Source organism: Dasypus novemcinctus, chromosome 2 (assembly GCF_030445035.2).
Source record: "Dasypus novemcinctus isolate mDasNov1 chromosome 2, mDasNov1.1.hap2, whole genome shotgun sequence".
Classification (NCBI taxonomy): domain Eukaryota; kingdom Metazoa; phylum Chordata; class Mammalia; order Cingulata; family Dasypodidae; genus Dasypus; species Dasypus novemcinctus.
The window spans coordinates 154,604,863-154,619,494 of record NC_080674.1 but is presented as its reverse complement, the minus strand read 5'-3'; the positions used below and the strand labels follow the sequence as shown (position 1 = coordinate 154,619,494).

Sequence of the window (14,632 nt, the reverse complement as noted above, 5' to 3'; positions counted from 1 at the left end):
GCCAGCTTATTATTGAGTTCTCTCTAAGAGGTGTTTTACAAAATGGTACCCTGTGACAACAGGTTATTTATCACCTCTTAGGAGAGTATTTTATACTTAGTATTATCTTGGCTTGGACTCAACATAGAATCAAGTTCAATAATAATACCTATTACATTCTCCTGTAAGGGCTATAACTCTTTCTGTGTTTCATAGGATGCCTCATGCGTGCAAGGCACAATAAAAGGTCAATAATAATGTTTACTATGATAACGATCTTCCAGTGCCTTTCATCTAAGGATCTCAAAGGGCTTTGCAAACACTAATTAGTTAAGCCTCACAATGGTTCTATGTTTTTATAATCCACTCTCCCATTTTACAGAATTTTAAATTGAGACCCAGCAGACCTAAGTGGCTTGTCCAAAGTCATACAGTAAGTTTCAAGTAATAATAATGATGATGCTTTGCATTTACAAAGCACATGTTTTCTAGGGAGGTACAAGGATACTGCAAAGATAATGCTCACAATGTCCTCGAGGAAGGAGGGTAGCACGTATTGTTAGCTCTGTTGACTAGACTGGATAAACTGAGGCAGGGAGGGCAAGTAATTTAGCGAACATTTGGCCAAGGATGCACAATTCCATTTCTCTGACTCTCACAACAATATCTGACATCCCGGAAAATCCCCAGTTCTTGTAAATGAGTACTATGGTTGCTTTCACACACAAAAGGAAGACTGTTATGTCTTAGGAAGCCGAGACAGGTTGTAGGATGACAGTCATATTCACAAGCGGGAACAGGTTTGTGCGTATTTGCCTCAGAGGGGCAAAACTTAAGTGTGGGAGAGGAAAGAGATGAGCCACTTCAAGAAAGGATGGCTCCAGAAATGAAGGAAAGGATGCTGCCAGGGGTGGGTTTCCCAATGACCAGCTTTGCTCTTTCGCAGAGCAGAGTTACTAGCTAACCCAGGACCTGCCCGAAAGCAGGAGCACTTGACAACATGGTTCTGAGTTTTAGTTTTATGACAGGACTTGGTCCCGGTTCAGCTCAGAAGATATGCTGAGGCCCCAGAACACACAGTATCTTAATGGCCATCTCTTACATCGGATCAGTTCTCACTCCCATATCCCCTGTGCCAGAGGGACCCTGGGAATCTCCATGGTGTAAACACTTGGTAGCTTTGGGGTCACTCTACCTTTTCTTAGCAGCATAGCCACATGGAAAAAGATGAAATCACGAACAAAATATTGGAAGGCAGATAAGAGACTTGCCTGGCAATATTTCCTTAGTGAGTAATGATACTTGATTGCAATGACAGCAAGTCAGACCTTTGTGGAGTAGGGGAGGGGAGAGGTTGCTGGGTCTTGGGAATTCAAAGGGGGATTTGTTGACCCAAGATAAAGCCAGTTTCTCTAAAAACCAGGCATGTTTGAGAAGAGTGTGCTCCCGACCACTCACCTAGTCTTTTGCAGGTCTGTGGGCTCTGATTGATGACTAGGCCAGGACTAATGGGGGAATTTAAAGAAGAGTGCCAAGACCTCTTCTGGAATGTGTTTGCACACACAAGCACATGGCAATAGAAAATCTGCAGGGAAGAGAACCACACCAAGGTTCTGCTTCCTCCCAGGCTCATTCTGAATGTGCATCCCCTCCATACCACATGGGTGGCTTTCAGACATGGTCACCCTGGGAGGAGAATGAGCTTGCTCTGAATGCCCATCACAGGCCTATTCTCCTGGGTGGGGAAGGGGCCCGAGAAGGACAAGCCGCTCTCCACACACACACTGTTACTTGTTACAGCCAGGAGTCGTGGGACTCTGCTGTCAGTACTAAAGCTTTAAAGCTTGCTTTAAAGACTTCACAGAAGGCAGCTTTGATTTTCTAAGGATGCCAATGAACCAGGTCACAGCTTTCCCTGTTCACTTTGGCACATTGTCCCCAGGGGTGACAGAGCAAATAATCCTGTTGGATCCACAAGGGCCACGTCCTTCTCTACAAGATGTGACCTTACAAAGCATCCTACAACAAGGCGCACAGCCAGTTCATATACAGTCCTCAGGGTGGGGTTGCCAGGTGGATTTGCATTATTAAAACACCAAAACATTATTGGGCAATACCCTGTGCAGCTCTACCACGCCCGTCTGTTTTTTATTGTAGCCCCTGATGTGTATTTTACATGTGGCTTATTCATTTTGCCAAGTAAGATACATCTGCAAAGCTCCTATACACATCCGTTGTAGTTCATGGCACAGCTTTGCTATCAATCAGTCTACCCACATATACGCTTTCCTTCCTCACGATCTTTGGGTGTCAAGTATCTTGATAGCTTCATACAGATTATGAATGAGTATTGTCATAATAGCCCTTTATGACTGAGTGGGAAGGCAAATTTGGGTAAAATTCAAACAAAACCTGACATTGGAAATTTCTCAGAGATATCAAAGGCAACAAGCAGTTGGATTTGTTTTTCTTTCCTTTTCCCACCCTCCATGCACAGGTTTGGCCTCAGAACAGCTGAAGAGAAAGACAAAAACATCAGGAGGCTTTCCTTCCTTGTCCTGCTGCCTTCAGCACAAGAAGCAGGGATGACCTAGGAAGCTTCAATAAACGTCCAGTTCTAAGGAGAATTCTTAGACTGTTTAAGACAGGCTCCGCACACCACCTAAATGATCACTGCCCACAGAAACTTAGCAGGGAACCATCTGGAGCACTCTCTGAAACGTAAGGAAAAGAAGATACTTGCCAGCTCTAGGGAGACACAAATCCAACTTCCACATGGACACAGAACTAACAAGTAAGACCTCTCTTACCCCAGACATGTGGATCCTGATGTTGGGCACCAGCCGGAAAGCGCCGGGCTGCAGCCCTCTGGGGTGGGTCCTGCTTTTCCTGCTGTCCGGCAGGGTCAGCAAGCCAGGCCTGCGGAAGGAGTCCCCTCTCCCGGAGCGCGGCCCCATGCTCTGCCCCGAGCGCACGCCATCCAGAAGGCGCACAAGCAGCAGGTTGGCGGGCAGCGCCTCGATGCTGCAAAAGACCAGGGTCCTGCATTCCGGGCACCTCAGTTCCTTGCGAGCCTTGAAAATCCTCTGTAGACATGGTTTGCAGAAGGTGTGCTGGCAAGGGAGCACTCTGGCTGTGACATCGAGCTTTTCAAAACACACGGGGCACTCCAGGAGATCAAGTAACGTCAAATCATCCATTTTATTTTAAAACTCCAGTCCTGGCCTGGAGGGCAGAATCCGCATTGTAGGGGCGGCCGAGCCAAGGGGGGAGGGCCGGTCTCTTGAGAGCGTCAGAATTCCTGCCTGTTTGAAGGAGAAAGGAAGGGAGGAAAAAACTGTGACTGCTCTGAGATGTGTATCCCACCTACATTGAGGCAGTGTCTCATAAGGCAGTTTGCAAGTACTTTGTTCCGGCACCCAAGTTTCAAATGACTCATTCTGATTCAGTGCTAGCAGGTACAGGACTCCTGCCTGCTGCAAGTTGCCGAGCGAGCATTCAGCAGAGACTACTCACAGCTTCCCCGTGTGGAAGGTGAGGGCAGGGAGGAAAAAATGGCCTACTGACGGGGCACACCCAACTCCTCGCAGCCAGTGGGGCTGGAAGGGGCTACCTGAGCCCTGCCCGGGTAAAACACTTAGACCCTCTATCTCGATTCTCCAATCAGACTAAAATTTCTGTGAATAGATCTCATTCCTTTCTCTCTCCAGGTTAAGTTTATTTATTTATCTGCACCACTGGCGGATAAATTTCGTTTATGTAGGTAAGTTTATTCAGATCAGATGTAGAATTACATCCGTCACAGTCCATCTTTTCCCATTATTTTTTGTCTAGCAATATACAAGAAAATTTTGTACCAGCAACCCAAAACTGTTTTGTCCCAACTTGGAATTTTTTTCTTTTTTCTTTTCTTTTTCTTTCTTTCTCCCTTTCTTTGCTTTTTTTTTTTTTCACCTGCTCACCACCATTGTCTTAAACATTTAACCTTAGAAACAATATTCTGCCCCACAACGTAAAGTCACACCACCTGTTTAGTTACTTTCACAAATGTTTTGTTTCTACTGAAGCAGATAGGAATTCTGTGGTCACAACTTGCAAAAAATTGTGGTCACAACCTGCAAAAAAACCAGGATGCAAGAGAATATGCAGGTGGTGAGTGTGTGTGTAAAGAACCTCTGTTTTCAGAAAGTTGCCTTTTGGATGAAGTCTCCACCTTAGGAACGACTGCTCAGGAGAAGTGAGCAGAGCACAAGTGCCAAGGCACGGGTGAAAGCTGCGGCGGGGACGCGTGGCGGCAGTCGAGGCCCTGGCCCCCGCAGGGAGCGTGGCAGCCAGCCCCGGGGGCACGGCGCCCCGCTCCCCTCAGATTCCCCCCGGAGAAGTCAGCGCGCGGGCGAGCAGGGGGGTGCGCGGCGCCACTCACCTTGTGCCCGCGGCCTCGCGGCGTCCAGCTCGGCCCGCTCCTCCGCTCGGCCCGGCCGCCGCAGCTCTCCCGCTTTTCCCCGAGTGCCGCGGCCGCCGCCGCTGGGAAAACTTTTAACAACTTGGAGTCCAACTCAATTCTGGGGATCGCCTCTCGCCCTACCCAGCCCTGTTAACCCATTCACCGCCCGGCTGCCGCCTGCGAACAGGACTTTCCTCCCCCATCCCGCCCCACCCCGGAGGAATTTACTTTCTGCTACTGATTCCTCCTTCACGTCACTGAGTGGATTTCTGGGAAAAGATTATAAGGGGTAAAATAGAAGCCAGCCCCTAAGGCCAAGTATTTTCAAAGTTTATATTAATATTTTCACCTTTATGCATTTCCTCCCTTATCCAAGTTGACACGTGCGCAGGTGTGTCAACGTGATTGCGTGTGTTTTTTTAAGCCTTTACAAGGATTTTTCTAAGCTAAGCCAAAATATTAATAGTAGCTACGATAACAGTCTCTTTCAAAATGCTCAATCTCTTTAAATAATAGTAATAAAAAATGTCCCAGGAGTACATACACGTGCCTGAGAAATAGAGTACAGAAGGGCTTTTATAGAAAAGCAGCAAGCCCCAGCTTTCTCGGACCCCACCGTAGTCTTTTTCTATTTCTAAATAATACTTAAACTTCTTGACTTATTGATACACATTTCATGTAGAGTTACAAAGATATCCAAGTAGAGTAAGTAGATGATAATATTAGTAATAATAATAATACCTAACACCAGGCCCACAACTGTTCCGTTTTACCTATTTCAACCTATTTGATCTTAAAAGTTCACAATACACTTATTTTGAAGTTAGCTACTAAAAGGTAGGTGGTCTGTGCTCTTAACTACCATTTTATATGGTGATATAGCTTTAAGGGAAGGATAGGTGGTTCAAGGGAGCTAAACCTCAATTAAGATAGCAGAAAGTCGAAAGATAACTGGCCAGTCAACTTTTGCAGATGAAGCTGCACTGCCCAGAGGGATCAAGAGATTCCTTGAAGTTGCTCAGTGAGTTAGAGACAGAACTGGGACCAGAAACATGTTCCTCTGATTTATAGTTGGATGTTCTTTATGCTATATTTTCTCTCTTAACATAAAAATGACAATTCTTTGTAATGCAGAAGAAGGCACATGGATACAACGATATAGAAAAATCTTAGGGGAATAAGAAACCTGAAAACAGGTTGTGGTAGTTCACTTGGTTTTTAAAGTTCTCTGTCAGTTCTGGAAAAGCAAACAAGCATGAAGCTCAGAACAAGGGAGAGTAGAGCTTTAGGATGGAGCAAACGAAGTTATCTGTCTTCTGAGCTCTGACAACCTAATTTTGATATGTATCCATTTCAGAGACCACTTTCAACTTGCTTTTTATTCATCTCCCTTTTACAGAAGATTTTTTGAGCTTCAAGAGAATCACATACCCTTCTGTCAGTCTGTTTCCTTCAATTAATTTCCCCTCTTGATTCGGTGCCCACCAGGAAGTCTCTTGTAGTTTGAGGACCTTTGCTGTTCTCTTACCCTCTTTTCCATTTGGTAAAGCTGAGCTGGACTCCTCTGTGAGCTGCCCACCTCCTCTTTGGAAAGTGCACTACAGTGCTGGAGCTCCCTTCTGTGGGTGAAGGCACCATTTTCCCTCCTTCCCTCTCTTGCTCTTGTACACACTCTACCCACATCTGTACCTACACACACACACACACACACACACACATTTGTATAAGCACAGCACAAACATATGCATAATCTTAATAACATTTCTGCATGCTGCGGTCCTGCAGAAAGACTTTGTGGCAGTTTGAAACTGTATATACCCCAGATAATCATGTTCTCAAAGCTGGTCCATTCCTGGGTATGATCCTATTGTGGGTGGGACTTTTTGATTAGGTTACTTCAATTAAGGGCCTTTTGATTAGTTACTTCAGTTAACACATGGCCCAGAGTGGGCCTTAATCCTCATATAGGAGTCCTTTAAAAACAGGATGACTACAGGACAGACACAGAAGGGAGAGACCAGCTGATGTTGTCATGTGCCTTGCCATATGACAGAGGAGTCCAGGATTGCCAGCAGCAGGTCTTTGGGGAGAGAGCACTGCCTGATTTGGACATTTTCCTGGCCTCTGAACTATAAGGTTGTAAATGAATAAATCCCCTTTGTAAAAGCCAACACATTTCTGGTATATTATATTTTGGCAGCTAGCAGAACTAAAACAGACTTTAAACAGATATTTCATCGAACTGTCTCAACCACCCTGTAGGTAGGTAGGCAGGTGCTATAACTTTCCCAGGGTTACAAAGCTTGTGATGTAATCCCAGCCTTGTCCAATTCCAGGACCTATGCTCTTTGTCATTATGGTTTCTCTCGTTATAAAATCAAGTACATGCCAGAAGGTCACTCCTACACCTTTGCTGTACAAATCCATATGCATTTATACTATTCATATCATATGACCCAGCTGACACCAGGGCCAACCCAAAACAAAATGATGAAGTTGAATGTGCTTCTGGCTCCTTTGGCTCTGCCTCCGTGCAGCCTATCCAGTCACATGGACTCTTCCATGCCCCTGTGTGGCCAGTGGTCTCAAAAAACTTCAAACTCTCTCAGCCTTGAAAATTAGCAACCAAACTAGCTGGGTCCCAGGAAGTCAGGACACATCCAGTGTGCTACTCTGTCCAAGCATATCTGGTAATTTAAAATTCAGCCAAACAGTATAAGTGTTGGTAGAAATTTAGGCAATAGTGGCAGGTCAAAGAAAATTTACACTGAGCAGAAGGAGTGGTCTTTTAGGACATCTCAGATCACACCTTGTAGGTGGTCCCCAAACCACCCACTAATAAGGTTAGTCTTGATGGAAACTGAAAGAGACATTTTCCTTTGAAGCTTTTGGAGAGGGAGGAGAGTTTTAAATGGGGATTGTATCCCAGCTTACCCATATGCTATCTTGGCATCAAATCAGATGAATATCTAGTCCTCAGAAACAAACAAAAAGGTAGACTATGCATGCTTTGCCAAACTCCAGGTTCAGGCTACCCACTCCACTGCTCCCATTCCGTTAACACTCCTGTTTGTGTTTGTATTGTTACATGTGTATTACAGGTTGTGCTCTTTTTTTCTTTTTTGATATCTGTGTGATATTTATGAGCTTCTGCTACTTGTATTTACAATACAAGTACATCTTGATTTCCATAAAAAATGGCAAATCTGATCATGTAGTTCCCCAGTGTAAAACCCTTTTGTAGGTCCTTGGAAAAATCCAAGTTATTTTCTTGGCCTAACAGGCCCTACTTCATCTGACTCCTGCCCATCTCTCCTGCCTGACCTCTGTATCCATATCCTGCCCCTCCCCTTGTTAATTTGAGGCTTTTTGGACCCCAGAAAAGCTAATGTCCTTACAGCCAATCCATTCCTGTGGATGTAAACCTATTGCAGGTGGGACCTTCCTTTTGATTAGATTACTTCAGTAGTACATGACCCAGGGTGAGTCTTAATCCTCTTACTGAAGTCCTATGTAAATGGGATAAATGCACAGAGACACAGGAGTTCAGAGAGAAACACACAGGAGGAGATACAGAGCAAGAAGCGGCAATTAACAGAACCCAGGAGAGAGAAAGCCACAGATGGAGCAGCCAGAAGCTGAAAGAAGTGGAGCCTGGAGGAGAAGACAGAGACCTCTAGATGCTGCCATGTGCCTTATTGCTGGCAGCTGGTCTTCTGGGAGAGAGTGTTGCCTGATGATGCCTTGATCTGGACACTTTTCTCAGCCTTGGAACTGTAAGCTTGCAAGCCAATAAACCTCCATTATAAAAGCCAGCCTAGTGTGTTGCTTTTGACAGCTTTTAGCAAACAGACACACCCCTTCACAACACTCCACTCCTGCTGGAGCTCTCTCTTTGTCTTTGGACAGTCTCTGTTTTTCTGACACGGGGTATTTTTGCATGTTCTCCGTTCTGTCTGCAGCACCTTTCCTGGTTATGCTCTTCTTCCTCCTCTTTGCTTTCCCAGCCACTAATCGTAATGCATGCTTTAGCTTAAATACCACTTCTTCAAGGCCTTCTTTGATTCTCATGACTAGAAAGTTTATCATCCTATACTTCTTCACAACAGTCATCACTAAATTGTAATTTAGTGATTGTTTTTATAATGGTTTATTTAATGCCTGACTCCTCCAAAGAGATTTACACTCCAAGGGAGCAAGGAACTTTGTTGTCTTGCTACTGCTCTATCCTCTGTGTCTAACATGGTGACTGGCATATGGTTGATGCCAAATATTTGTTGACTAGGTTTATGAGTGAATAAATGAATTGTATTCTTAAAAACTTGTTTGTGTCTGGACAGGTACACATCATACTTGAAGTATGGAATGTTTTATATTGGTCACTTCTTGGATGCCTTTGGATCCTCTTGGTCCCACTGCTTACTTAAGCTACTGCTTAAGGAAAGAAGGCTTTCCCAGAATCAAGGGATACCACCTGGTATTTTCTTGTTTGGGAACACTGCCACATACCTCTTGCCTCCTGCCCCAGAGCTTCTCTGCTGCTGCTACATGGAAACTTGTTTTGCTCTCACAAGTGCACAGTCTTGAAGTCTAGCCATACTTAACTACTGGAGGGACAGGATTCTATGGATAAATGCTTTCCCCTCTCATTTGCTGGATCAGGTATTTCTGAAACTTCCTAAGGTTCTTCAGAAGGTTCTGTGGACTGAATACCATTCACCCACTGAATGAATAATGCTTCCTTGTATTGGTTCTCCTTCATGCCCTGTTTTATGCCTCTGTCCCTCATTCTCGCTTGCAAATAAACTACTGTATACAAGTTTTTATCTCAGGCTAAGAGAGCTTCCTTCAAATTTCAAATTAAATAAAGAAAGCTGACAAGTTTTCTCAATCAAATTTACTCATTTGTTTATTGGAATTATCATTTTAGAGATGTGCTATTTTCATTTCACTGTGGCTCTTAACCCTTTGGTGGTCTCAGGGTCTTGGCCATGAAGTTAAGTATTTGCAAACAGATCCTTAGATGCATCAAAGGAGTTCAGTTAGCTGGAAATCCAAAGTGCTAGAGCCGAGGGCATCATGAAGACCTTCTTCACTATTACTGGGTAGTCTTGTTGGAGAGACCATGTTTTGTACTTTGTTGCCCTCTTTCTTCAGTATCTACTCTAACATTGGATATATGTTTTAAATATATAAGTGGAAATGTGATCTATTTCCATGGTGCTGAATTTGCCCATATGATTTGTTTTTTTAGTGATACTAGGTGTTCTTGGAACTATTTAAGGAAAGGAATGATTGGAGGAAAGTGGGCACTTACTACTAATGAAAATGTGAAGGAAAGTAGAATGTCTGGAATTGACTGCCTGTTAGATATGCTGGCTTTCCTGGAAAAAGGCACGTCTAGAATAAAGTTAACTATCAGGTTTCCTCTCCGTTCAGGGGCGATGTCTGCTGGTAAGGAACATGCTTTAGGATATTCCTATACAATCATAAGACTACAGGACAGTGACTTAAACTCCTGGCAAAGACAAAGAACCATCGCATATTTCCTGAAGGTGACCTTTGGTCCCCAAGTTTAATGAGAAACACTATGAACCAGGGGTCAGGAGCATGGCTTTGGGGCCTAATTGACCTTGTTCATATCCCAGCTCTGCTAGTTACTAGGTGCATCACTTGAGCAAGACTGCGCTCCTTTGTTCATTGGATTCCTCATCTAAATAAATGATGTTACTAATAGGGCCTACCTTATTGACCTGTTCTGAAGAGTCAATGAGATGCATATAGCATCATTATAAGATATAAGATTCTCTTTCTCCTTTCTTTATTGTAAGTAGAACTCATAAAAGAACAAGGAGTTAGATGGTTCTTCATTTTAACCCAAACTAAACCTATAGAGGGGCATGCTAGGCTCTGTGGTTGGTCTGCTTTTATTGACCAAACGTCCTAACACAATGTATCTCTAACCTCAGTTATTTGCATCTCATTTTAAGCTTTTTGCCATAGTTATATACTTCTTTTTAAAAAACAAAACAAAACAAACATGTTTTAACCAAAATAAATTTTTTTAAAAAAGGAAACCTATTACTTCTGTGAATGGAAAACTAGTTTCACCCAGAGTAATTTGAAGGTGAAGATGAAAGTTACCCAGTATTATGAACACATTTAATTAAGACAATAAAATTTTATTGAATTCCAATTAAATGGTATTGCCTGCCTAGAGCTGGACTTGAAGCCTGTTCTTTGTGTGTTGAAATGGGAGAATTAGCAAGTGTTAGAGAAATTTTGAAGCCTAGCCTAAACTGAGGCTTTTCCTTTGATGTAAACAGAAAGAATGAAGGTGAAATGAAGAGAAAATAATTTTCTCACTATGTGATTCAGCATTGTTCGTTTTATGTCCCAGGCTTTGGGAAACTCTGCTCTTATGGGGTTGATGTGAAGAACCCAAAGGAGGACAGAACCTTACCTGTTTTCTGTGCTGTAGATAGTGGTTCACTTACCTCTGCGCTTGCTGAGTGAGTCTTCTTTGCATTTCTTCCTCTTGATTTTACATAAGAGAGAATAAATAATCTATTAAATAATTTCTTTCTTTCCTCTACAGGAGTTTACAAGGGAGCTCTAAAGGCAACTTGTGAGGAGAGAAAGTAGGAAAGTGGGTAAGAATGCATCTTACCATTCTATTCATAGTAAAAAGAATTTACTTAGTGAAATCCAAGTAAATTGTGTAGTCCAGTTAATTTGTATTGTGCCTATGTCAATTTCCTAGTTTTTATAATGCGTTATATAAGATACTATCACTGGGGAGAAATTGGAAAGGTACAAGATACATTCATTGCTTTTGTAATAACTTCTTGTAGGCCTATAATTATTTCAAATAAAAAATAAAATAACACAGTAAAACAATTCATTACCTAGCCAAAGGTTTGCAAATATGTCCATATCTTTTGACCCTGAAATATCATTTTTGAAAATTTATATTAAGGTATCAGGTGTATACCTAAGTATATTCCTCCTAGTATTATTTATAATGGTGAAAAATTTAAAACTTTATTGTCCAACACTAAGGCAGTAAGTAAATAAATGGTGATGGAACATACAAGGGAATACTATATAACCATTAAAATGATAGTGGAGATGTGTATTTAATGACATGGAAGGGCATTCACAATTAAGTGAATATAGCAATTTACAAGCTATATGAGCCTAGGTTATTTATAAGTGATGCATAGGTACATACTATTGAAACTAAAAGAATAGTTTTAATATTAAATAATTAACTATTGTGGTTATTATTAATAATACTGACCTTGTACCTTTGTCTTCTATTTTCCCTACCTTGATGACTTCTCTTTAACTGCCTTTTCTCCACCTACAAAAGTCTGATTTTTCTGAGCTTAGTTCACCTTCTGCATCTTCCATGAAATATGAAACCTCCCTGGCTGCCCTATCATCCTTCTCTGAAAATCAGCACGGCTCATTGAGCATTTAGCAGTTGCTGCTTTGCATGGTATATCCTTTTTGCAATCCATGTCTTGGCTTTTCAGATAGACTGCATTATACTTGAGGCCAGAGTCATTGTCTTAGGCTTCTCACAAACCCATGCTTAAAAAACTATGTCAGCCAATGTATGTCTAGCTCCTGGGCTTCATTTTTTAAAAAACTTTCCATTGTAATAAACCAATATACAACATAGTGACCATATATACAACTCAACACTTTCCATTTTAACCACTTTCAAGTGTACAATCCATTGGTATTAATTACATTTATAACACTGAGCTACCATCACCAATATCCATTACCCAAACAGAAATGCTGCACTGATTAAGCAATAACTCTCCATTCTCCTCAGCCCTGGGACCCTGCTTATTTATTGATTTTTTTTTCATATTGTTTATGGGTACTTTATAATTTTTCTACAATGAACATATACTGCTGGTATAATATTTTTTTAGATTAAAAAAGATAAAAATAACTTGAATCATTACAGCTTTATAAAACAGTTAACAACAGAATGAGTTAAATCCTGTAACACTCATAGCATATCATTAAAATTGATAAAATGGCCATTTTTTTGTATGTGTAAGTTGCAAAACTCCAAAACTGCTGTGACTAGATGTTAATCCACAACAGATCCTATGTCTCACAAAAGAAGAGGCAAATGATTAGTCATTTCATTCCTAACCAGTCTTCTTCCTCTCCCTTTACTGGGTCCTTTCTGATGAAATCAGTTAAGGTTTTAATTCAAAGTCATGAGCAGGACGCAACCTTAATTCTTGTTAAACTCAGGACATGCCTGTGCAAAAGCTGACAATTTGCCTAGGCTATTATTGGGTAACCATTGTCTTGTACTTTTGATCATACAGGTGGGAAAGTTGCAAAACTCAATGATTCTCTAAGTGCCCTAAGAGATTAGTCCTAGATGTCTCTCTTCCAGATAGGTCTTCTAGGATAATATGAAACACAAGAGAAACATTTGATTTCCTCTTTTAAAAAGTTAGAATTATTTTTCCATAGTTGTAAAAGTGAAGTTTGTTAAATCAATTAGACATTTATTGAGCTCCATGATGGGTGCTAATTATATTTCAACTACATAATATTGTATGTTATTTACTCACTTGTCCTTGTAAATTATCTCTCTCTTCCACACAAGTTACAATGTTTAGGGACCATGTCTGTTTTATGCATTTGTGCTTGACACAAGTAGTTCCTTAATAACTATTTGCTGAGTGATGAGGATGACTCCTTTGTCTTTGGAATTCTCACCACATTCTGAGGGAGAAAACTTGGTACTTAATTTTTGGACATGTTTTAGAAAAGGAGCTTTACCACTAACAGCACTGTGGCCCTGTTTTGTTCCATATCTCTAAGTAATATGTACTTCTCAGGCTTGCCGTCAGGACATTGGGGTAAAAATTTCTTGATTTGCAATAACAAGTAGAGAATTCCATAAATATAATGAGAATGGTTATGTTCATTTTGTTTTCATGCCCAATTTGTGACTGTGAATGAATTTTTTTGGTTAGAATTCTGAAATATATTTGTTCCACAAGATCTGGCTCTTCCATCTGTGATATTACCCTTGTGACAATCAACTGTGGGTAAATAAGGGATATAGGAGTATGTTTGCTGAAGAAGAGAGCTCAAAATGGTGAGCAATCCATCCCCAGAAGCCACTTTCCAGCCTTAACCACTCATCGCCCCTTGCCTGGGGCTAAACATGGCTCAGATTCTAAACCAGATTCACCATTCTTGTATTATTTAACAAAATTTTAAAGGTGTGCTACTTTTCACTCAGTAATTTCACATTTAAAAGTTTAATCCAAGAGAGACATCCACAAATTATGCATAAATATATATCAAGGCATTGGCATTTACACTGTTTGTAATTAACCTAAATAGCCATCAGGAAGAGATTGGTTATATGGGCCATAACCATATACATGGGCAGAGTATATGAATATACTGGGAAAAAAGCAGATTGTATCTCATAATCCTCTTATAATACAGGAAGATTTTGTAAAGCTATCCACCAGTGGTTGCAGACTGTTTATATAAATGGCTCAGGTTGGGGCTGGGACCTCCTTGAGAGCAAGGCCCAAGTGAAAGCAACTGGCCCTGTTCAGCTTCAGCTAATCATTGCTAACAGGGTGGCAGATCTTTGGGCTTCCCAAGAAAAGCTGGAAATTCTGAAATTTATGTGAAACCTCTTGATTTTTATTTTGTAGCAATAATATAAATAATAAAAATGTGTATTATGTGTGAGCATCTGTGAACTGGATTTGTCTTGCAGGCTACCTGCACACTAATCTAAATATACTTACCAATGGCTATCCCTGGAAATTAGTATGCTGGGCCAAGATGGGGTTAAGGCTTGTACTGTCTACTTTCTCTATTATTTTATGTTTGAGATTTCTGCAATGCATATACTGCTTTTATGATAAAATAAAATAAAAAACACCAAACAAATACATAAAACATACACTGGTCTAATACTGAGAGGTCTGAGCCAAAGTGATTTTCTAGTCCATTCCAGACTGCAACCTATTTCAGAAGTTTTAGTCTAGCCTTTGATTTTCTTACCAATGTCAATAATCCCAAGTCTGATGGACACTGCAGAATCCTCTAGATAAGTTGTTCAAGACCAAGGTTTTCTGCTTCCGGCTGTGTTAGACCATAGCGGTTCCTAGGCATGGAAATAGCTTTTTAAGG

The 14,632-nt window shown here is 41.4% G+C and overlaps 1 protein-coding gene across 2 annotated transcripts in view; it reads right to left on the bottom strand.

Annotated features, from left to right (window-relative positions):
* SH3RF2 (SH3 domain containing ring finger 2) overlaps positions 1-4,590 on the bottom strand; it is a 118,528-nt gene extending 113,938 nt beyond the window's left edge. The window contains exons 1-2 of one of the 2 annotated variants that reach the window (XM_058280265.2): positions 4,403-4,590; positions 2,790-3,284 (exon numbers count right to left, since the gene is read on the bottom strand). In XM_058280265.2, coding sequence (XP_058136248.1) covers positions 2,790-3,179 — 390 coding nt within the window. In that variant the 5' untranslated portion in view covers positions 3,180-3,284; positions 4,403-4,590. The remainder of the gene's footprint in view (positions 1-2,789; positions 3,285-4,402) is intronic. The other variant, XM_004476575.5, reaches the window with a different exon arrangement.
* Positions 4,591-14,632: the final 10,042 nt, after the last annotated feature.